A 23,477-nucleotide genomic window follows, 5' to 3' on the forward strand; every position below is an offset into this window, starting at 1 on the left:
TTGGCAACATTTACTGCAGTTTTTTGGAACTTAAGAGTTACAGAATCGCACCATCATCTAGGTTGGAAGAGACCTCCAAGATCATCGAGTCCAACCTCTGACCTAACACTAACAGTCCCCACTAAACCATATCCCTAAGCTCTACATCTAAACGTCTTTTAAAGACCTCCAGGGATGGTGACTCCACCACTTCCCTGGGCAGCCCATTCCAATGCCTCACAACCCTCTCAGTAAAGAAGTTCTTCCTAATATCCAACCTAAACCTCCCCTGGTGCAACTTTAGCCCATTCCCCCTCGTCCTGTCACCAGGCACGTGGGAGAACAGACCAACCCCCACCTCGCTACAGCCTCCTTTAATGTACTTATAAAGAGCGATAAGGTCGCCCCTGAGCCTCCTCTTCTCCAGGCTGAACAAGCCCAGCTCCCTCAGCCGCTCCTCGTAGGACTTGTTCTCCAGGCCCCTCACCAGCTTTGTCGCCCTTCTCTGCACCCGCTCAAGCACCTCGATGTCCTTCTTGAAGCGAGGGGCCCAAAACTGAACACAGTACTCAAGGTGCGGCCTCACCAGAGCCGAGTACAGGGGGACAATCACTTCCCTAGCCCTGCTGGCCACATTGTTTCTTATGCAAGCCAGGATGCTGTTGGCCTTCTTGGCCACCTGAGCACACTGCTGGCTCATATTCAGCTGACTATCCACCATCACTCCCAGGTCCTTCTCTGCCTGGCAGCTCTCCAACCATTCCTCTCCCAGCCTGTAGCTCTGCTTGGGGTTGTTGTGCCCCAGGTGCAGGACCCGGCACTTGGCCTTGTTGAACTTCATGCAGTTGACCTCAGTCCATCGGTGCAGCCTATCCAGATCCTCCTGCAGAGCTTTCCTACCCTCGAGCAGATCGACACACGCACCTAACTTGGTGTCATCTGCGAACTTACTGAGGGTGCACTCGATGCCCTCGTCCAGATCATCGATGAAGATATTAAAGAGGACCGGCCCCAGCACCGAGCCCTGGGAGACGCCACTAGTGACTGGCCTCCAACTGGATTTAACTCCATTAACACGCACAGCAGTGGTGACAGTAGTGATTAAATGTTATACATACAACCTAAAACAAGCATAAACATGAATACATGCAAAGAAGGACAAGTAGCTCCAGATTTCCAGATTATAAAGGTTGCAGTTATTAGGATCTAAATCAAAAAAAAAAAAAAAAAAAAAAAAAAAACCAAGGGATTGATCATACGCTGTCCCTGTAATTCAGAGCATCATAGCTTAGGGACGTTCTTCCCGTATTTCACTGGGGAATAAATGTGTGTTAGAGGCTCCTGAAGTGCTGTCCCAGTCTTTAATTTTACATCAGGACTGAACCATCAGCTCGTCTAGCACAACGCACCCCTGTGCTGCCAAGTTTTGTTCACTTCCCCGAGGATGGACTCACAGCCATTGTCCCTGTGTACTCCTACGAGCTGGTCAATGTATCATTTCTTTAACAATGACTTCAAAATCTGACAGAATTTTTGCAGTATTATATGTATAATTTACTGTTTGTTAACGCGTGAGCTTGTAACTCTTAGAACAGCAGTGTGACAGCAATACCGCACACACTCACTGTGAAACAGAAGTGATCTGCTCATACCATGAACGAGCTACAAAGACGTTTAATCCATTGGATTGTTCACTACCATTTCTACTTCCCATGCTGAGCACACTCACCAGCAGACGTCACACAGGAAAATAACACAAGTATGTCAGGTTATCAAAGACTTCGTAGAAGAATAAGCACAAGGAACAACGCAACAAGCAGAATTATCAGGAATTTGTTATTGTATCACTGAAGTTCTCCAAATATTTCCCTGAACTTCTGTCTGTCTACAACCTGGCCGTATTTAGTCGTAAAGTACAAGGTATCTTTGCTGTTATATCGTTTGAACTGGAGAAGTAGCTCCCCTTTGACATCTCCAGCTTCATCCGAAGTCATCACTGTCTCTATGGGACAGTAAATGTCATTCCGTTTTCCCCAAAATGTCAAGTGGGCCACTTTGACTGTTCTGCCGGATTCACTCAGGTAGATTAATCCAATAATTCGTCTGAAAAAATAGCTCATACCGTACAACATCACGCCAGCGAAGAAAGCAACGCCGGTTGTATACAGGAGCACGGTCTGGGAAGCCTGGCCCTGCAGATAGAGGTAGCAGACGGGAGGCACCACAGCCAGGGTGGTCGCGGTCTGCAGCAGCTTCAGCCTGGACAGCGCCCGGCAGTACTTGATCCCCGGGAACCTGTAGACCACTGTGAACTCCTCCGCTGCCTCCGCTACCGCCGCTTGTCGGAGCGCAGCAGCCGGAGTCGCCCCGCACAGCCCGGCCGCTGCCACTCGCCGCGCCTCCGGGCGGGCAGCGACGCCCCCGATCCGCCAGCTCTGCACACACAGCCGGGAGCCAACGACGCGGGGAGGGCGAGCGGCCGCTGCTTCCCCCGTGCTCGCCCGGAGCCCATCCTGGAGGCACCTCCGCAGGGGCAGCGCTGCGCGGCCGCTGCTCCGAACCCGGCAGAGCCCGGCCTGGAAGGAAACGGCCCCGCAGGTCACCGCGAGCCCCCCCGGGCTGTCCCGCACCCGCCCCGGCCGCGCAGCTCAGCCCCCCGCGGGGCGGGCAGGAGGGGGGCTCACACCCGCACCTCCTGCGGCTGAGGGGGGACAAAAGCTGCCGTGACACGGCCGGGGCCACGCGGCCCCCCCCCGGCTCGGCCCCGCCGCCCCGCTCCCCCCTGAGCCGAGCGCTGCCCCCTCCCCGCTCACCAGCGCCATGGCACCGCCGCCTGTAGGGGGAGGAGGCGGGGAGGGGAAGGGGAAGGACGAGAAGAGAAGGGAAGGGGCGGAGGGGGGCGGGCGGGGCGCTCCCGGCGGCCCCGTGGCGGATTCGCTTCCTTCTGTCCCTCCAGTGCCGCTATGGCGCCGTCGCAGCGCGCCGCGCTCTGCCTCTTCGATGTGGACGGGACCCTCACGGCGCCGCGGCAGGCGAGTGCCCGGGGCCGGGCTGGGCTGGCGGGGCCGCACCCGCCCCGGTACCGGCGGCGGGCCCCTGGGGCAGGGCGGGCTGGGCCGGGCTGTGCCGGGCTGGGCTGTGCCGGGCTGTGCCGGGCTGTGCCGGGCTGCCTCGGCTCCTTGCCGGCCGCGTTCACTGCCAAAGCCAAAGGCAACACCCGAGAGGCGCCCTCGCTTCTGCTGAAAGCTCTGCGCCGCTGTGCTGGGGTTTAGCGGGCGCTGCAAGGCGCTGACAGACCGAACTGCTTTGTTTTGGCATCTAGAAAATCACGGCTGAGATGGCCGAGTTCCTGCAGAGGCTGCGCCAGAAGGTGAAAGTCGGGGTCGTGGGAGGCTCGGATTTCGAGAAGATCAAGGAGCAGCTCGGCGAGGACGGTGAGGATGGGTGGGGGCTGACGCAATCTGGTGCCCGGGGTTGCTCAGAAGGAAGTCCTGAAGGTGAAATGCTAACCCTGCTCGTCTTCCTCCTTCCTGGCTGTAAACCTTTCCTTTAACACACGTTGCACGCGGTTTATGAGCAGCTGTTGACAGGCATTTACAGCCTGCAGGCAGTGTCTGTGTCCTGCAGGCATTCCCGTATTTTCCTAAGGGATCGCTAGGAACAGTGAAACCCCGACCCCGTGACAGTGCCTGGAAGGCACCCACCTCGCTGGTGCCTTGAGATGTAACTCCGCGTTGCACACACGTGTGTGGGCTCCTCCGTCCTAGCTCATCCCTGGAGGACCTGATGTCGTTAGCAGTGGGGTTACTGTGCAGAGATAAATGCTTGCGTTGGTCTTTGGAGAGACTCCTGAATGGTCTTTACTTAACTGACACCACTGATGCCTGTGATGCCTGCGTAAGTCAGAATTCGTTTGGTGTAGGAGTGGTCCCCAGCAAGCCATCTCCTTTTGCATTGCAGCTGGATTCTCACAACTCTGTCATCTCCTGTAGGTTGGTACCACTGAGAAAACAGACCTAAAACAGTAGTATTTTATTTGTTGTCTGTCCCGGCTGTGTGCCGAGTTTTTGCAGTATTTGACATATTCAGCCCCTTGCATTTAATGCAAATGAACGTACTTGCAGGAGAAGAAGAGACTTTAAGCAAAAATAGAAATAACTTGACTGAAAGACTTAAATGTGATTTGAGGCGCATGCTAATCTTGGAGAGAAATCAGTGGTTTTAATCTTGTGCTTGATGTTATGCTGCTGAGTCCTTCACGCTTTATAATCTATGTTTGCTGCATTTTAACCTATGTAAGACAATTCTACGTGAAGAACATAGGGGAAATTATAAGTTACTACGTTTTTGTTTGGTTGTAGTGGTTGAAAAATTTGACTACGTGTTTCCAGAAAATGGTCTTGTAGCATACAAAGATGGGAAATTCTTCAGCAAGCAGGTAAGTGCGAAATTTCCAGTAAGGGGAAATTTTCTAAACAGGATTTTGCTTTCTTGCTACAGTGCAGTCTTCTATAATCACCCTCATTAAGCCAAAATTTCTGCTATTTCTGTATGTTACTTCTGTAGCAGATCTGTTTGCTCTCTGGTATTCTCAAAAGCACATCTGGAGCCTGGAACATCCGACCGGATAAGAACAGTTAAAATCCTGGAACAGCACTTCCCTCAGCTCAGCCATAGGACACATGGCCAGGCCTCTGCCCCTGGAGTTCCTATGGAAGCTGGCACTTCCTAGCCTAGGCTGTTAGGCCTTAGGGTTTAGAAAGTTTCTTTTAACTCTAATGTAGGTACATTTTAGTATTCAGAGCATACATTCTGATACACTGTATATGCTAGAAGGCATTCTAAAGGAATAAACAACTGTTTCTAGATCCTTTAGTCACATACCTTGTTTCAACAAGTAATAGTGATGAAACATTTAAGAGATCCTGGCTGAAATCGCTGACTTGGAGAGGTGGTTTCCAGTTTATTGCAGTCACGATCTCCATTCTTCATGCATGGCTACAGCAGCCATTAACTGCAGTTGGCTTTCTAGGTTTGCTCTCTTTGGCAATGTTTCCTTGTAAAGCAGGTACTAGTAGGGAGCATATTAAACGAGCGTTTGTTTTTATGGTTAAAAAAACAAAGCAAAACAAAGTAAGCAAAAAGAAAAATGGGATCCTTAAGTTAGTACCATGAGTGCCTCACTTGAGACTTATTTATTGAAGGAATATTTCTTTGTGGTATTAGCCATATCTGATTATCTAATATCTGTATTTTCTGTGTGATTCATTTTTGGAATCTCATATTCTGGACCTTCGGTTAAATGGTATTTATTTTGTTAGAACATTCAGGGTCACCTGGGTGAGGACATACTTCAAGATCTAATCAACTACTGCCTGAGTTATATTGCAAAGATAAAACTGCCAAAGAAAAGGTATGTGCATACACACATCTCGGGATCACCATGTTCTCCATGTTATAGTGTTGAGCATCGGGATGTAAAGCAGACTTCTCATTAAAAAAATGAGTAATTTGTGGTTTAGGAACACTGTAGACATGAAACAGAGATCGATTCATGCATACAGAGACAAGCTCCCAAGTGGAGCAGGTGAAAATGATTGAAAAGGCTGGAAAAAAATCTACAGAATTTGAAATACCAATTGATCGCTCATTTGAGAGGGAAGGAAGTTCAATTTTTGAGTAGGAGTATTCCTTGATAAGTCTGGACTTCAGCAGCATAATGCTTTCCAGAGATGAGAGGTATGAATTAAGATCAATTCTGTGTGTTTGCGGGGGTGCAGCTGCTCGAGTCAGTAATGTCTACCACATGTGAAGCTAGCTAGAAACTCTGCCAAGATTCTTTTTTGCTGTTTCACCTAAAAGATGCCAGGCTGGTGTGCTAGTGGCTGAGCGTCTGGTTGGCAGGATGCTCCAGTCACATTTTTAAAACAAATCATGCCTTTAAAAGTTAGTAGTGATGATTTAGTAGTTGCTAGATTCAAATAAAAGTCCGAAAGATTCCCTCATGCCAGTAATGCTGGGTCCTGTATTTATTTTATGCATACAATGAGAGCCTGAAGGAGACAGGCTCTCACTGAGCCCCACTGTTCTGATTCCCACTGTTCTTAGAAATAAATGAAACCTCATCATGATACTCAGTGTTTTGAACAATTTTTCATCTATTTTCTATCTTGTTAATCACTTCTTTTTCCAGGGGCACTTTTATTGAATTCCGTAACGGGATGTTGAACGTGTCCCCCATTGGAAGAAGCTGCAGCCAGGAAGAACGAATTGAGTTCTATGAACTTGATAAGGTGAGGTACAACTCTTGAAAAATATCCAACTCTTCTGGAAGAGGCAGTTATAGCCAGGTTATGATTAAAAAAAAAAAAAAAAAACACTTCTATACTTTGTCCAGTATTTCATTTTTTCATTTTAATTTTTTCAGTGTGTTTTTAACTAATTTCCTTCTCCAGACTTCAGAAAATATATACAGTAGTTAGTTTTTTGTTGCAATAGTTAACTGAGATGACTTGCAGAAGAGGTGGGCTTGGCTCATGTTTCTTTTAACCCTATGTGCAGGGTACTGAATATCCTACCTCCACATACGTGTTCCTGAAAAACCCTGTCATAGACAAAACTGTACTTAACTGCAGCACTCTGTAGTATATGCAGCCTCCATCCACTCAAGTCAATAAAACTATTCCTTTTCTCCTTTTCTTCTCAACTCTCCAAGCCTTTTAAAGCAGAACTTAAAAATCAAGATCAAACTATGTGCTCTCATTTATTTTCCTTTGTACACAGCTAAATGTGGGAGGTCAAAATGAATCTGAGCCATGGTATCAGAGTTCTGTTCCCTGCTACACCGTAACAACTGCTTCTGATGTGATACAAAAACTGAAATCTACCTCCTTAAAAGTAGTGATTGCTTGTGACTGGGTTAACAGAGCCCGAGGCATTCTGAAAATACCCTTTTGAAATACACGGTGTCAGAAGATTAGCACCATTCTCCCTGTGCCTCAGTCACCCCATCTGCAAAACTGAACTCTGCTGGGAGATGAGGCATACCTCCTTAGCATCCTAAGATTTTCAGATAAAAATGCAAATATCACAGCATGTATGTCAAGTTTTGCTCTTATTTTATACAAGCTGGTAATGGATTAAAATGGAAATACTCTCAGCACGCTTCCAGTAATAACAGAATGTAGCTCTCTCACACTAGTCCTGATACCCGGAGCTTTGGGTATTTTGAGGGTGGGTTTGTTTTTTTTTGATTGTCTTTTTATTCCTGAGTTAACACGACACATAGCTGATGTTTTTTTTCCCCTCCCCCTTTTTTTTTAAACAGAAGGAACATATAAGAGAGAAATTTGTAGCTGATTTACGAAGAGAATTTGCAGGAAAAGGCCTCACATTTTCTATAGGTATCACATTTGAAATAATTTCATTGAAAACCATTTCATTTAAATTTCATTTAAAACAAATCACATCCCCTCACTGCATGCAGTACAGCGAAATACATCGGTACTATTTCAGTAGTCCGTGGTTCTTTAGTTCTATAGCTGCGTTGAGTGGGAGGAAGGAGAGGAAAAAAATCCAAAAGCAAGTGCAAACAAAAAAAAAAAAGTGATAATAAGGTGGACTTAATTTTCCTATATTTCTTCTTTTTTCCCTTTCCCCCCTACTATATTACAAAAATTTTGCCTTTCACTTTTTTAAATCATTTTTTCAAATCAATAAAAGACATATGGGTGACATTATTGATATAGTGTTAAATCACTAATGCAGAAGTGAACTGCTCTCCTAAAGCATGCTGTAAATACCTTTTTGACACTCACTTCAATGGGGAAATACGCTTATATATTGATAAAGTCCATAGATTTGGAACTGGGACATTTTGTCCTAGTCCTTGACATTGCAAAAAGAAAATCTAAGATCTAATCTCAGTGCAGCATTGGTAGTAGTAAAGTAAAAAATGTTGCCCTGATAGTCAGTGACCTGTTAGGTTGAGTTCCTCCTTTTCCTATTTTGAAAGCCTTAAAAAGCTTTTGCACAGAGACAGAAAAATCTCAGTATGAAGCAATCTCTCTGATTCGGACACTGAACACATTTATTTCTCAGTAGTTACAAGATGAAGACACTGTATGGTAAGCAATGGCTGTATTTAGTCATGTGGTTTCCTTCCAAAAGTCAAAAGATTAAATGTAACTTTAAAATAATTAAAAAAAAAAAAATCAATTTGTTCTAGAGAAGTCAATGGTGTTTGAGAAGTTGCCAAGACTTCTATAAAATACTTTATGAAAATTCCAGGGTCTCGTAGCATTTCTGTAAAGTTTCTTCTACTAAAAATGTTATTCAGTTTTGTTCTTCCTCACTGTCTCCTAACAACTGTGTTCTTATAATAAAGATTGCTTGGTTCATGTCTATCCTAGGAGGCCAGATAAGCTTCGATGTGTTCCCAGATGGCTGGGATAAGAGGTACTGCTTAGGAATCATCGCCAAAGACGGATACGAGACAATTTATTTCTTTGGAGATAAGACTATGCCAGTGAGTATATTGTTTTGTATATGCATTTCAGAGAAGCTATTTTAAACTGCAAGGACTGTAGGTTCTAATCACTTGCCTTACGCCTGACAAGAACTGAATTCAGAATATGTATGTAAACGTGGGCCTGTGCTTAACTGGCTGCGCAGTACCGGTCAGCATAATGCTGGGAGATAGCTACGAGCATAGATTTTTCCTGTTTTCTGAAGTGAGCAGAGTGTGCTTAACAGAGTTAGTACTGGAATATGTTTTTAAATTGTGCTTCTGTAATTACATTAGAAAGCACAGATGACTTGACCATTGAAAACTGATACTCCTATTTGATTGCTGTAGATGGATGTTTTTTCTTGGCTGGTGATTATTGAACATTTATTTTCCATTTAATTTCATATGGTATCTTTGCTAACCACTTTATCAGTCCCCTGTTGAGAAACTGAACTTGCATCTAATCCCTGAGAGAGGTACACAATAGGCTGTTTCACAGGCTTTTGAAAATACTGGGCAGAGATAGATATAGCAAAGGGTGGTAGCAAGCACAAGGACTTGGATGAAATTCAGGCTGCCTGCACATGGCCAAAGGATGGTGTCAGGCTAAGCTGCACAAGAAAAGGATTAGTTCTGTACGAACTTACAATTTTATAAGTTACAAAGAATGTCATAGTTAGAAAAGCCAAGTTTTCATAAGTAAAATACAGGCTTTGTATTAAGTCGTCCCGCCCCACTTGACACCAGCTGCAAAAGTAATCAGCTTTCCCTCTGGTGTAGGGTTTAAAATCAGCTGCCCCTAAGCTCTATAATTGCCAGTGCAGCATTTTCAGTTGTGAAGTAGCAGGAGTTGCTGTTTTCTCACTATGCAGCAGTGTGGCAAGCAATGTACAAAAATTAGATACCGCTTCCGGTAGCATGAAGCTGCTGCTCTCGGGGATCTCTGCTCACGCAGGTGGTAGCACCTTTGGCAGCACCTCAGCCAGCTGTGAAAGAGCCTTCCGTCACTCTCCTGTGACTAGAAGCCAGTTACAAATGCCACATCAGAGCAGTAGCTAGCAAGGCCAACCTGCTGCAGTAGCAAAGGATCAACAATGTTAACAGTCATGTAGCTAAAAAGGAAGGAAAGCAAGCTGGAAGGAAGAGAATAATGCAAGTAAGTTTTAAATATCTGTTCTGGAACAAGCTTAACACCTGTATAAGTAAACAATTTTAAAACAATTTTAAAAAGTTGATACTGGTTTGCTATACAAAACTAAAACCCTGGCTAAACTTAGACTGCGAGTTCTACTCTTTCACTGCCAACTCTAATGTGTGGGTAAGGAAGTTCTCATGCAGGTGTTTGTGATGTTCTGCAGAAGTTTCAGCACAGGGGTAATATAAACATGTTATGCAAAAAAAAAAAAAAATCACAAAATGGTGGTTTGCAGTTTGTTTTTAAAGCTTTTTGGAAGATGATATCTCAGGCAAGACTTTTGGCCCTCAGTTTACAAGAATGGCCATCTCTTTTGGAAATTGACCTGAAGGGAACTTCTTTGTTGTTGTTTGAAACCTCAAATAAAATTTTCCTGCAAATTGTTTAGTTATGCTACTTGCTCTTATGTTTCCAAAAAGAAATCGGGCTACTGCTGAGTGCTTGCTAAGTTAGGCAAGACTGATTCTTTCATCAGCATCCTCTCCCCAGTAACCGGTTCCAAATGTAACGGCCCCTGCAGAGCTAGCAGGATCAGAGTACTGCAGCAGTAACCTGACTGCTTTAGTACCAGGCACTAGTTAAATCAGACCTACATTTCAGTTTGATTAATGTTTCAGTTTGTTTAAGGTAGCTATTTTAAAGGTGTCCTCATTGTCATTCATTAGCAAAGCTTTTAAGTCGGCATGTGATTCAGTCTTTTCAGCATTGTCTTTATGTGCTCCTGTTCCACCCTAAGGCTGTGTATATGTTAAGCTAAGTAATGTTAAAAACTCTTCTACTTTTTTCCTTTTCTCTTTTCAGGGAGGGAATGACTATGAAATTTTCACAGACTCCAGGACACAAGGCCACAGTGTCACATCCCCACAGGATACAAGAAGAATCTGTGAAGAGCTATTTTTTAAGTAAAAGACTTTCTTTTAGACTTCATGCTTACAAAACGGTTAAGACAGCTTAATAACTCAAAACATCTTCATTTTATAATATGTTTTTCACAACTGGTCATAAATAACAAGTGCTTTGCAGGTCCAAAGGGAAGTGTTTTAACTGAAGCGAACCTTTCCAACCTGTTAGAGTACAGTACAGCTCATTTAGGACCATCCTTTCATGGTTTGCATTGGAAAAAATACTTTTTGGTTAGTTGTGATTTTATTCTTTTTATTTGATTTTGTTCCAGTTAGGCCAAAAGGGTTTATTGTGTCTCATGTGTTTTCCTGTGAAGTGTTACTTTGGGAACAGTAACTAATTTAATTTAAACAACTCGGTATTTCTGGTAAGAGTAACGTGCACCTACACTAGCATCAGCACAGTCTCCACAGGCATGGACCAACTACTAGCTTGGACTGCAAGCAAGGACACTATGCTTATGAATAGCAGAAATTGACTCTTTGCTGCTTTTGTGCTTAATGTTACAGGAGTCTAAGACATGAAAAGGTGATAAACCTTTATGTTAATGCATTGTCTGACATACTCTTGGCAGTATAAAATGCTTTATACATCTGTGCAGGGGGAAAGGAAGAACTGTGGCATTCTATTTTTCATCACTTTGGTTTAAAAAAAAAAGGGAAAAAACTAAAAATCCTTAATTACACTTTCACTCCGTCCCCTCTCCCAAAGTAATCTGTCTGCTGTCAATTAATAGCCTTAAAATTAGCCCATAAGGCATTATACCTAGTTTCGTCTTTGAAGCTGCTATTCAAGAAAACAAACATTTTCATTTATTTTTAAATATTTCCTTGTGCTATGAAAACATGAATTATAAGACACTTAGGATTTTCTTGTTTAAAACTGGAAGATGAGTAAAAGATAGGTTTGGGTTTTTTTCTGGGGCTGGAAAGGCAGAACTGAGCCAGAAGTCCCTGACCTCATACATATTCTGGTCAGACGGCGTGCTGAGTCTACTCCCACTGGACTAGCCGGGGCTAGTTACCTCCTCAGGACAGCAGCTTGCTGTACCAAGGCACAGCATGGTTAACGGTACCTATACTTTTTGCAGATGTTTTTAATTCTGCAGTAGAGAGAAAAAAAACACAATTATCACTAAAGCAACTTGAGCACAGTAGCAAAATACAGTTTTCTCACTAATTACATTTCTGATTTTCCTGGGAGACTTTTTGAGTAGATGAGATTTTTAGTGCTACAATAAAATAAATGACATATAAGATGTTTCAATTAAAATTCAAATTGAAGTATGACAATCAGTGTAACTGTTAATACTACTTTTCTCATCTGGAATTAGGAAAGTAATCTCTTGTGTGAACAGTTTGATTTAGAAAAGGAGAATAAAAATCTTTTTATCACGGAAAAAAATTAACAATTTGTCATTTTGGCAAATAAAATATTTTAAGCAGATCTGTTGTATATTGCTTGTCTGTACAATTAAATGACTAAATCGGATCCTTCGCATGTCAGGTTTGCATGATACTGAACAGTTAAAAAATATGTGTGTACAAAATAAAATCCCCACAGGGATGAGGAAGGGAATGTGTGATGCCCTCCTCAGAAAACACCTAGCCTTCTAACACACTTTTCACATGCATACTTCCCTACGGTAATTCAGCCTCAACCATTTTAATGGAAGCAGATGCTGGACCAGACCCAATTGTAGTGCAAGAAGAGACTTAAAAGAGGACCAGAGTCTATTTGCTGCTTTGTATGTACACAACTGTGATGCAATTAATTATTGGGTCACTTCACCGTTGTTCCTTATAGTAGCAAAAACCTGTGCAAAACACTGTGCAGGACCAACACCATCTTTGTTTTCTACCTCAATTATGATCGTCTGTGTGCACATGCCCTCATAGCAGTTACCTTGCTAGTCCTGTGCAGCCATTGCCAGTAGGTAAGGTTACTTACCTACCAATCTATCACTCAGGAGGAGGAAAAAAAAAATCCATAGTCCCTTGCTTCTAGTGTGCTTTCTCTAGTGTGAGCTTATAGCACTAGGACATGCACAATCCCTCCCACTTTTGGCAGCAGCTTCTTGGGTCCCAGCCCCTGAAAGCTGTCTAAAGCTTTGCTGCAGCATTTTTGGCTGCTGACTGCTTTGTTTTGGGAGCACCTTCTGCAGTGTTCTAGCCTTGATCCCCCAGGGTTCAGTCAATGCAGCCAGGCTCTAATGTATGCTAATACAAATAATAGCTAATATTAAATACTATATAAAGATGTATTTGCAGAAATAGTAGTGTATATTATAGGATAATAGATTACACAGCCAGAAAACTTGCTAACTTCCTCCCTAACGCTTCTGGTAACACACCTGATCATACCAGTCTGCATGTGCTGGCACCTCTTCTGTCTTTAATGCTAATTGTCCTCAATACAGATTAAGCAGAGAGCAGACTGAAGACATATATTAAAGCATTGTAATGGTCGCATTTATTGTAAAGGAAGCCATGTGTGATATTCCACAAGTTAGTGTTAAACCCACCATTAGTTAGTCATGTTGTCAGAAAACAAAACAAAACAAATAAAACAGCACTGCAGGCTCAGCCTTAGTATACACTACAGTGTAATAGAGGCACAGCTTAAAGTAAACCAAGCCATCAGAGCAGCTACTAACCTTCATGGAGCTGAGCGCTCCGAGGTCAGCCCTTGGAACAGCTCATCTGCTGGGAAAGAGTCTTGAGACATTTCATGACAGCAAGTGCCTATTGTTAAAACTGCAAAGAGGCAACTGAAGTGACGCTGTCATGTAACTGACAGAAGAGTAGCATGCCATCTTTTTCTATTTTTATTCTTTTTTTTTATTATTATTATTTGCAAAGTCAATAAAAATCCACTGGTAGGAAACAAAAGGGAAAGATGCTTCATTTGGAAAAAGGTATGGAAGGCAAATGGGAGCAGTATAGTTGCACATCAACTACAGGAAATCTTGCAGGCAGAGCATCAGGGCAAGGGTGACCATATCACATCATACCAAGCAAGTCTTCCAAGGAAACACGGCTGCAGAATCTACGTTGCCCAGGCAGCTGAGCCTGTTAAGTAACTTGCACAGTATACACTGAGCTAAACAGCGTATCATAGAATCATATAACTTGCTTTGCAGAAGTACAGTTATTTTGTCTGTCGAGTGAAAAACCCTAGCAGACATTCATCATCTATATGCAATCAAGAAGGTAAGCTTCAGATTTGTATAAATTCAGATACACCCAGAGGCTACAAAGCTACGCTACAGCTTTCTACCACTTACCTTAAAGCAATTTTTTTTTAATTTTTTTAATTTTTTTTTAATACTGGCCTATAAAATCAGGTTAATCAACCATCAAGGCACCAAAGTAAATTCACAAACAATCCAGGCTTTTTAAAAAAAAAAAAAAAAAAAAAAAAAAAAACACAAAATTCCACACCTATGAAGACAGATCATATGCAAACACTGCACCTGAAGGACACCCAGCCATGGCCAAGAGCACATAACCACCAGATGGAGATTCTCCACCATGCAGCAGCTGCTCTGTTTGTGAGCTTCCCTCCATCAGGAAAACAACTGACAGCAAGGAACAACTTGCTCACTCTAAAGCCAAGGCATTCGAGCTCTGCTGCAGCAGTAAGCATGCTCTAACACTTGCAGAAGAGCAGCTCAAAGGATTACGGTGCTCACGCACCCATGGGGCCTTGGACCTGCACCTCTGCTGTGGCTGTGTGCTGCAAGAGCTCTCCTTCAAACCTCTCCCTGACTACCCCGGGGATTCACTAGAATTGGTTCACAAGATAAAGGAAAAAATAAATCCACCCCCCTCAAAGCACATAAACTAAATCTCTTTAAAATACATTTTTATGAACACATTAATATATATATTTTTCATTTCATTACCATCTGGATTGCCTTTTTTTTTTTTTTTCATTTTAAAATCAGGCCTGCTGTAAATATGGTAATTTTGGCCTACTTCTGCTGCTGTTGACAATGCAGTATTTCCTCCCGCACAGTACCTAGACTATTCTTAGGTCAGGTTCCCTGCAGCCAGTTGAGCAGTGACCCACACAGGCAGTGTCCGCAGCAGCGGCGCTGCCTCTGGGACGCCTTCAGGAGCTGATGACGTGCCCCGACCAGGTCTCGTGCTTGGTTCCTGGGGCGAGGTGGGTAATCACGACCTCCACGGCCTGAAGCTTCTCGTTCTTTGGAGGAATGGTGCACACCTTGTAGGTGACCTCGTCGCCTGCCACGGGAACGTACTCGCCTTCAATGCTGTGGGAAGAAAGCTTCAGTTAATCATAACTCACCCGCTTACTTAAAGTTTTATCACCACAAATGCTGTATGTGCTTAAGATACTTCAGCTTTTCTGTTTGTTTTAATAGAACCCATCAGTCATCAAAGCTGAGGTTGATTTTGGTTGTCTCACAGTAAAATCCTATGAAATTTCTGCAAACAACACCAGATTAGAAAATAATAAACAACTTTACATACAACCTCTAATATGACTTTAAAAAAAAAATAATCCACTGGACCCAACTTTGAACAATATTATGAACCTCACACCTTCACACATTCCTATAACCTCTTACTCATTGGCAGCACTAGGGGGCAGGGCTGACACTGTTCAGTGCTTTGTTTTGGGATCTGTGTTTTTTGTTGTTGTTTTTGTGTGTTTTTGTTTTTTTGTGCGTGTGTGTTTTTTTTTTGTTTGTTTGTTTTTGTTTTTTAACTACAGGAAGTTGGTCCCCCACCCTTTCTTAAGGTTATGACGTTTTGTTTTGTTTTTCCCCCCTCCTCCTTTTTAAAGAAAGATTGTTCAATTGTAGTCACTGATTTTATCTTTAGGTTACTCCCCCATCACATGCGGTTTGCCTGGGGTGTTTAAAAAAATAAAGCAAGCCCAAGTACAACAGCATCAAATGATTTAAAATCACTTGCTGGGAAATAAATGAATAATTAAATTAGTTCTGTGGCCCTGATGTGTTCCACCAAAAAAGCTCTCCTCCAGCAGCCAGTCGCCCATTTCTACCAATCCTCTCCCAGGGTGATGAGGTGGGGTACTGGAGGAGGTGGGGTACTGGACACCTCACACTCTGCATTTGTCACTGTGTTTGAATCTTATCTGGAAACAGTGGGAAGTGACGGAAAGGCTGGCACCTTCTACCTAGAGTCACGTACTGAGGAGACAGCACCACGAAGGGTAACAGCCTTCCTCACCTCCCTGTTCAAGATCAGAGCTTTTAATAAAAATCCCAGCATGTGCCACTGCAGACATGGAGAGATGCCTTTCAAAACCACATTTTCACAATCCTTTGACAGGATGCTACCTCACCCTCCTTTAAATATACCTACACAAGCCTGTGCTCAGGATTCCCTTCTCTGACAACACAGGCTCTTGATTTCTTTTTGTTTAGAGGCTTTTCAGCATCTCACAGCAGCACCGCATACCGTCTGTAGCTAGAACAGGCCAGGTGAACAGATAACATGCTAAATATAAAATCTGGATGCCTTGTGCACATGACTTGCTTGTGTACTTTTTTGAGAGGGGTGCGGGGTGGTCCAGAGAAAGGGAGAAAAAAAAAAAGAGGTCTTCTAGGTCAGGACTGGACTGTTGTGTTTGTTATTTGCCTTCACTGAGGGCATGTTCACAGCACCCAGGAATTTTACCCTGTAAATGCTTCTGTCACTGCAGGGGCAGAAGTTAAAGGCATTCCCAAGGCCTGTGCTTTGAAACATGTTCCTCAGGTCCTATCTCCCTGGACTAACCTCCAGATTGCAGGAATCAGACCCAGGAGGGCACATCCTAAGCTGAACTCTTCAGAGTGGTGCCTGGGAAAGAGGCAGTAAATTGCAGGCAGAAAAAATATTTACCAAAAAGCCAAGATAAATCCTCCTTCATCAGTCCCGACAACCCTTTCCTTACCACAAAGGCTGATCTGGCTGACCTTTATTTACTTCCAAAGTCCCCTGGCCAGCCTTCAGCCCAGCCCTGCGTCACACTGCACACACCGTGGTCGAGCTCCCACCTCTGGATTCTTGCTGTGTCCATCTCCTTCAGTTATTGCCTTTATCTATAACCCTCACCCCATTTCTAACAGGTCTGATATTTCTTTTAGCCGTGAAGGATTCGCACACCCAGTACTGACTATCCTTTTCGGAGCAGAGATTCATTAACCTTTCTTACTGCCAAAGGATTTTGCCACCATGCTTAGCCCTGACTTTGAATGAAAGGATTTCATGCAAGGATGGGAAGAGGTTACTTGTACTGTCTAACAGCTGGAGAAGTGGAAATGAAACCTCAAGAAGAGATGCAGGAGAGGGTCAAGCCCTGACTAAAACTGGAATTCCATGTAGAGAAATGACAATATCTCCCACCTGAATCTCTTGAATGAACCAGTAGGTTCGATCCTGGTAAGGCAATGCCCCATTGCCACGCGGTTCTTTTATGCTTTCTCAAGTACTGATCACTGCAAAGCAGCAAAAAGGCAATAAAGCCATGGGCTGCACTCCAGAGCAAGACAGAAATGTGCCCCAGTGTCTAAGCTGGCCTTGAAGTCCTGGCAGGACCTTTGAGACAGTTTCTGCCACAGATGAAGTCAAGGACTGTCCTGTGTCAGAGGCTGGGCGTCCTGCTGCTGCTCCGCGTTAGCACAGCTAAAACACAAACTAAGAGTTCGGTGAGGGAGAGCACGTTCCTGACAGATTGTATTAATTGGTACCTGAAAGCCTAGCATTGATGGCAGCAGCCTGAAGCCCTGCGAGTAGCATGGGAATACCCTGGGGACAAGGAGCCAACCCAGTGCAGGCAGACCTGCCCAGCCATCCTGCACCCCTGTGACAGACAAATTAGGCATCAAAGGCAGGGACCAGGACACCACCACCACAAACAGAACACAAACACTAGAGAAAAATAAAGTGCAAATGAACACTTGATTGTTCTGAGTGCAGTAACTCATGAGCATCAGCTATATGTGCATCATGCTGCTGCAGTGCTCATGCATACAGATGAATGAGCCCTCAGTCCCCCAAACCAAAGGACTGCTGTTATTTGAGCTAAAAACACACTGCCACGAGCAGTAACACACAACACAACCCCATGTAGGGCAACAGTCCCACCTGAGCAAGGTAACATTTTTTGGTGGAAGACACTACCACACAAAAGCATTACCTACACAAAAAGACACCAGACTAGCAAAAAACAGTGAACAGAACCATCTCCCAGCTCAGATGTAATTAGTGTAGACAATACGAGCCGATGCAGAAAGTCTGCATTGACTCAAGTGCAGCTGAGCCACTGGAACAAATTGTAACGAAACGTGTTTCTTCATCTGGCCTCGAGCAGCGGGACCATCTGCAGACAGGATTTCAGGGAGCAGAGGCAGAGCTGTTACTTGAAGCTGGAGCTAAAGCAGCGTCTCCTCTTGACGTTATGGCTGCCCGCCCCACAACCCCGAGCCTCACTTTTGATTCCTGCACAGAGGATGAACACGCAGAGCAAGCAGCGAGCTCGGAAGTCACTGCTTTGCAGGAACCAAACAAAACGGATGCCCTGCCCAGGAAAAGATCTGAAGTTCGGCTGAAAAGCCTTTTTCACAAACAGGAACCTTACATGTTCTCTAAAAGCTCCTGTAAAACAGGATGAGATGCAGTTAGCAATATAAACATTTGAAAACTGCAAAAGGTATTAGTAGGTGGGGCTAAGCGAGAAGGAAAGTGGAGTCACGCTGTCTGTTGAAGCGCCAGAGACATACCCATACATAAGGACAGTGTTTTAAGCTCCTGAAAAAAAAACAAAAAGCAATTAGATATCACTTGAATATTCAAGTGAGGAAGGAGTACAGCTCAAGAGCTAAAAGTGATGTGGCTTTTGTTGGGATGTGTTTGGCTTAAAATTGAAATATGAATTTATACCAGGATGGGCTCTGGTAAGAAAGGGGTTGCAGGTGCCCTGCTAACCAAAGTGGTGCTGTTTTTTCCATGAAAATAAGAACAAGCAAATTGGTACGCACACAGCAGTGGTATGCCTGACATACAACAGCCTGCAGTCAGGGAGAGGAGAAGCAATGGGACCAAGCCAGACTAGAGGCTGTGCTCTCAGCTGTCACTGAGAGCCACCGCATCCCTCGGCAGTTGTTAGATCACTGGCTGGAGTATCATCTGCTGTACCTCGTCTGCACAGAAAATAAAAAGCGCATTAACTCATTAAAAAAAAAAAAAAGGCAAGTTTCTGACCCAAGATTCTTAAGCTTGAATCATGAGGTTAATTACTGTTGTTCCTTTCACCTGTGAGGTCACATTAGCCCTGAAAAATGCACAGCCCTAAGGATTACCCCAAAAAATACACTTTTCTCCACTAGAAAGCACTTCTTACAGGATTAAGCATTACATGTATTCTGACAGCATCAGATCCTTTCTTGGTTTCTTACCTTATTCAAACTGACACTACAAGAGACTGAAGCTTGTGATAAAACCCTCATTCCATCCCAACACTCCTTTTTCTCATCCCCTAGTTTGTCTCTTCTTTTGCTCGACCTGATCAAGACCAGGACTGTCCTTTGCACAGCTATGTGAGAAGGCTGTGGCCACACAAGCAGCTTTAATTTCGTACTCTGTTTTCAGTCTTTAAGCCTGTCTCCCACAGATCAGACATCCTTTTTTTTTTCCTGCAGCCTTCTGGCTACTCGTTACTCTTGGTGCCTACCAAATACACGATTAACTCATTGTCCCCAGTGCACGTGAAAAGCAAGAGGACAAAAGTCTCGGTTTGCAGCCTGATTACACCTGTTTGTGAACAGTGTAAGAGCACAGTGTTTGCTCACCAAATGCTGCTTGTGGAACAGTGGTACTGGGTACATGCAGGAGTATCGCTGCATGTACCCAGTACCGATACTCCAGCAGCAGTATCGCTAAGTGATGCTTAGAAGCAGGAACGAACAGCATCCAGATCACGCAGTGTTTTTGGTGGTGTCAAGAAAGAACACTGTAATGGCACTTGAAAGCTGATGAGATGGCAGAGCTCCACACTGGATGGCAGAGCTGCAGGAAGATCCTCCATCAGGAAGCAATTGCCTTAAGTGCTGGGAGGTAACGAACTGGGGGAGATTGGAGAACGTACACAGAGATCTTGGAACAGATTCTGTCTGCAGCAGCTGCTCTGTACACAATGTAAGTTACCCAGACAAGTTCGAAGAAATTAAACATGGACTTCTTGATGTTATATGTTGATGAAATATTTTATATCTTTTCTACAAATACATGTTTTATATCCATGTACTTATTTTTACTCTATTTAATGTTGATCTAAAGACAAATGCATTAGGAGACTTGTACGCATATTCCTATTCAAACTAATGCCTACTGATGTATCCAGGAACTTTAAGACACTTTGATAAATTAAGCTAAAAATGTGAAATGTTTTCCTGATGTTTGTGTCAGAGAGAGACACGATACAGCAAGCTTTAGATTATCCAGCAACTCCCATTTCCCAGCTCAGTGCCAGTCTGGTGTGGTGGAGCATTTTTATCTTGCGCTATTTTTAGGGAGCTGGGAGGTTATTAGGAAATTACCTAAATAAGAAATGTTCTAGCTCTTCCTCCTCACAGCTGTTATTCATATTCCAAGGCACTAGTTAAACCCTCTGGGAGAAAGACGAAGTCAAATGGAAACATTTTCGAGCACAAGTTTTCAGGGAATTCAGAGCCGTGTTGGTCAACAAGGCTGCCACAGCTCACACCACGCAGCCAGCTCCCACGGACCGATGGGCTGTGTTATTTTGGCGGCTTCTCAAAGCTCATTTCGCTCCTCAGCATGCCTCCCAGACCTCTTGTGTTTTTACTAAACAGCAGACCCAAACAGAAGCGAACCATCCTGAGTTACTGATCCTGAATGCCCTCCCGTGCAGTCTCGGCAGGTATCAAAGATGCCAGCAATGACTTTAAGGAGGCAGCAGGCAGGCAAACCAGGAGCACGGCTGCCTCTCACCCACCAGTCACACTCATAGCTGGGACAGACAAGTGTGAAAGAGGTCCAAGCACTGAGGAATCCCAGCTGTAAACAACCAAGGTCTCACCTATAGGATTGCCCTGGTCTCTGGGGGATCTGGCCCACTGCAGAGATGTTCCCAGGTGCTGCCACATCTCCCCACTCAGATCTCCAGTCATGGTTTTCAAATCCATGCTTGGGGACAGTTACACCTCCGTGCCCACTCAGCAGCCAGTTCAACACCAAGCAGCCCACCGGGCACCAAGAAGGAAGTGGTGATCGCAACAGGCAGAGCTTTCCAAAGAGGCCCACCAGGACTCAGATGTACAGAAAACACCTGTTCCTACAAGCATCCAGCTTGGATCCTGTCGCAGCAATACCTCCCGTTTAACCAGGGCTTTGGCTTCTGGATGCAGTCGTCTTCTGTGCTCACTAACCAGAGGCTCCATCCTCAGGCACCTACGGCCTCCTGCACTGCCCAGCCTGCAGGCAGTGTAAGTCTCAGCTTTCCCTGTCAGGGCTTTCATCACTCAGGTGGAGGTTCTGGAAAGGCTGTGCTACAACTGTGGCCGCAGCAAGCTGGCATTCCTTGCAGCATGCAAGTTTCCTGAGCCAACCTGGGGGTGGATGGGAACCCTAAGGAAAAGGTTGCCCGTGTTTTGTTAACACCCAAACCCCTCCCAAGCAAGAGCTGCTGTGCTGCAGCCTCTTCTCTCCCCGCAAACAAGTTACTGCTTTCAGGCACTTCAACAGTGGCAGCACGGCACCAGGAGGGGAGCACATTAGGAAGGAAGTGTGCTCAAAGCAGGCAAGTCATCGAGTGCCTTGAGCACTTGGAAGGAAACCTGAAAGCTCAGGTTTGGCTTCCCAGCAGCCCCAGAACAGCTGCCTGCAGCCAGCAGAAGCTGCTGCTCGTTCCCAGGAAAGGAACAGGGGCTGGACGGGTCCGCTCCCTCAGCTCACTTTCAGCTCTGGGTTTGTTTCTAATTACCAGTTAATTTCCAATCCGTATTGTTACGCCCCACTAGGAGAGCAGCAGCATGAAGATGTCAGCATTGATGTTGTGCATTAAACACAGCGAGCTGGCGGCAAGTCAGAGGAAAGCAAGCAGTGCGATAAGACGCCTCCATGGGTGTGGGCAGCTCCGACAGCCAGGCTCTGCGATGCGGTGGGACAGTGGCCAGGACACAGCTGGGTTCCTCCCTGCAGGAAGACGCTGCTGATAGCATGGCTCCAGCACAGCCAGAAACCAAATGCAGCAGAACAGGACCGTATCTCCACCTGGGATCCCGCTGGGAGACCATTTCTGTGCTTGTTTTTTCCCCCCGTACTCCCGAGTTACGGGCCCTAGGAGCATATTCTCCCGAGGTCACAGCACACCGTGTGAGCAAAGCACAGCAAACTCTGCCTCTATCCAGGGACCCAAAGGTGCTGTGCAGCGAAGCCCTGGGGGAGGTACAGCGCCAGTTCTACAAAGCCATCATTAGACACGGGGTCAGGAAAGTGGCCTGAAGGGCACCCTGAAGGCCTCTCTGCAATGCAGCATTTTCCCCTTCAGAGCCAAGCTCCAGCAAACTGCAGAAAACCCACAAGCACTGCACGTGTTTTTTTTTCTCCTGTTCCAAGAAGTCAGCCACTTTTTCAAATGAAACTCCTTTTTAAAAAAGTGTGGTCATTAATTCCTCGCTGCTCTCTGCTGCTGTCTCCTTGCCTTGCCTTTGCAGGTACGCAGGCTCCAGGCCAAATCCCAGCCTAACGCGAAGGCCCCGAGGGTAAACGAGACTCCTGCACGTGCTCACCCCCAAACACACTGGGGAAGCAGATGTGTGGGGTTCCTGTGTGCTGCCCAGAAGAACATCATCTGACCTACTGTGACAGGCACCTCCAACTCGCCCCTCTCCACCCCGCAGCCCAACCCCAAGGTGCACAAGCTGCGGGGAACCTTGAGAGCCACCACCCAGGGGATTCCCCAGCCCGCTCTCCAGAAACATGCCACCTCTGCAGGAAGTGTATGAAGAGTGAAACTGAAGCCACAGGGGCGGTTACATTCCAGTGATGGTCAAAACATGAAGTAGTTGTGAGAGCTGAGTTACTGCAGCCATGAAACACCAGCAGAGGAGGCGAGGTGTTGAGGATGGTACAGTTCTCAGCACTGGCACTACAATACCACCATCAGATCAGTGACAGTGGGGCACAGAATCAGAGAGGCTGGAGAAGACCCTTCAGATTAACAGTACGTGTCATTATTTACAAATTTACTAAAGGGTTTACAAAAAAAATTTACACCAGGTGAACTCATTTTCCTTTGCTTCCAGCGCTGTTATCTTGAATGACAATCTCAGTGACTGCTGCATCCCCACGCTGCCAGCTGGGGTTTTACATTCACTACTAGCAGGCACATTTTGTTTTCTGTTCTGGAGATGGGCATAGTACTAAACTGAGCACGATAAAACCAAAAAAATCCCACATTTCCCTAGAACAACCCTTTGTACCAACTTGAGAAGTTCTTCCAGCAAGTGCAAGGAAGCAGCACTCGCCATGCACATAGCACAGGAAGCACCAACGAGCCTGGGGCTTGCTCCTTCAGCTGGCTGGCAGGGGCAGGACGCCGCCAGCACGGCACCAGCCCCAGGACGTGCAGAGGAGCAGCCGTGCGGGTCGGTACGTGAGAGCTGGCTGCAATCTGCCCGTCAGAGCACCGCCAGCGCTGCTGTTGTGGTGCACTTCCAGCCACAGATGCTTCACCCCCAGACCAGCCTGCAGAGGTGCCACGAGTGCTGTCAGGGAAGTGCCACCGCCTGCAGTGACTGTCACCAGAGCTGCCACCACACCTCACTATCTGCCACAGGAGGAAGGCTTGGAAGGAAATGCCACCACCTGCCCCCCGCAGACATCAGCATTT

The 23,477-nt window shown here is 45.3% G+C and overlaps 3 protein-coding genes across 7 annotated transcripts in view; 1 reads left to right on the forward strand and 2 right to left on the reverse strand.

Annotated features, from left to right (window-relative positions):
- Nucleotides 1-1,200: 1,200 nt before the first annotated feature.
- TMEM186 (transmembrane protein 186) lies at nucleotides 1,201-2,615 on the reverse strand (the record flags this gene model as incomplete). The annotated part of the gene is made up of 1 exon (XM_084296144.1): nucleotides 1,201-2,615. A coding segment is annotated over one exon (792 nt), but the record flags the coding sequence as incomplete, so codon positions are not given.
- Nucleotides 2,616-2,887: 272 nt separating this feature from the next.
- Nucleotides 2,888-12,032, forward strand: PMM2 (phosphomannomutase 2). 2 transcript variants are annotated; one of them, XM_084295805.1, is made up of 8 exons: nucleotides 2,888-3,011; nucleotides 3,302-3,413; nucleotides 4,341-4,417; nucleotides 5,301-5,392; nucleotides 6,173-6,272; nucleotides 7,307-7,382; nucleotides 8,391-8,506; nucleotides 10,485-12,032. In XM_084295805.1, the coding sequence occupies exons 1-8, from the start codon at nucleotides 2,943-2,945 to the stop codon at nucleotides 10,587-10,589; spliced, it is 747 nt and encodes a 248-aa protein (XP_084151931.1). In that variant the 5' UTR covers nucleotides 2,888-2,942; the 3' UTR covers nucleotides 10,590-12,032. The 2 variants fall into 2 exon arrangements, with proteins under 2 accessions (XP_084151931.1, XP_084151932.1); XM_084295806.1 differs by lacking the exon at nucleotides 7,307-7,382 and having other exon boundaries at nucleotides 8,366-8,506.
- A 1,042-nt stretch (nucleotides 12,033-13,074) lies between these two features.
- Nucleotides 13,075-23,477, reverse strand: part of CARHSP1 (calcium regulated heat stable protein 1) — a 33,952-nt gene continuing 23,549 nt past the window's right edge. For all 4 annotated transcript variants that reach the window (XM_084295679.1, XM_084295678.1, XM_084295680.1 and 1 more), the window contains one exon: nucleotides 13,075-14,865. In XM_084295679.1, the coding sequence (XP_084151805.1) occupies nucleotides 14,703-14,865 (163 nt within the window). In that variant the 3' untranslated portion in view covers nucleotides 13,075-14,702. The remainder of the gene's footprint in view (nucleotides 14,866-23,477) is intronic.

The sequence above is a fragment of the Netta rufina genome (genome assembly GCF_964035555.1).
Source record: "Netta rufina genome assembly, chromosome: 15".
Classification (NCBI taxonomy): Eukaryota; Metazoa; Chordata; class Aves; order Anseriformes; family Anatidae; genus Netta; species Netta rufina.

What these genes read in the sequence shown, in the direction of transcription:
- PMM2 (XM_084295805.1), top strand. Translation starts at nt 2,943, where the DNA reads ATGGCGCCGTCGCAGCGCGCCGCGCTCTGCCTCTTCGATGTGGACGGG. An exon ending in GGAAATTCTTCAGCAAGCAG is followed by an intron (nt 4,418 to 5,300) that starts GTAAGTGCGAAA and finishes TTATTTTGTTAG; the next exon opens with AACATTCAGGGTCACCTGGG. An exon ending in AGTTCTATGAACTTGATAAG is followed by an intron (nt 6,273 to 7,306) that starts GTGAGGTACAAC and finishes TTTTTTAAACAG; the next exon opens with AAGGAACATATAAGAGAGAA.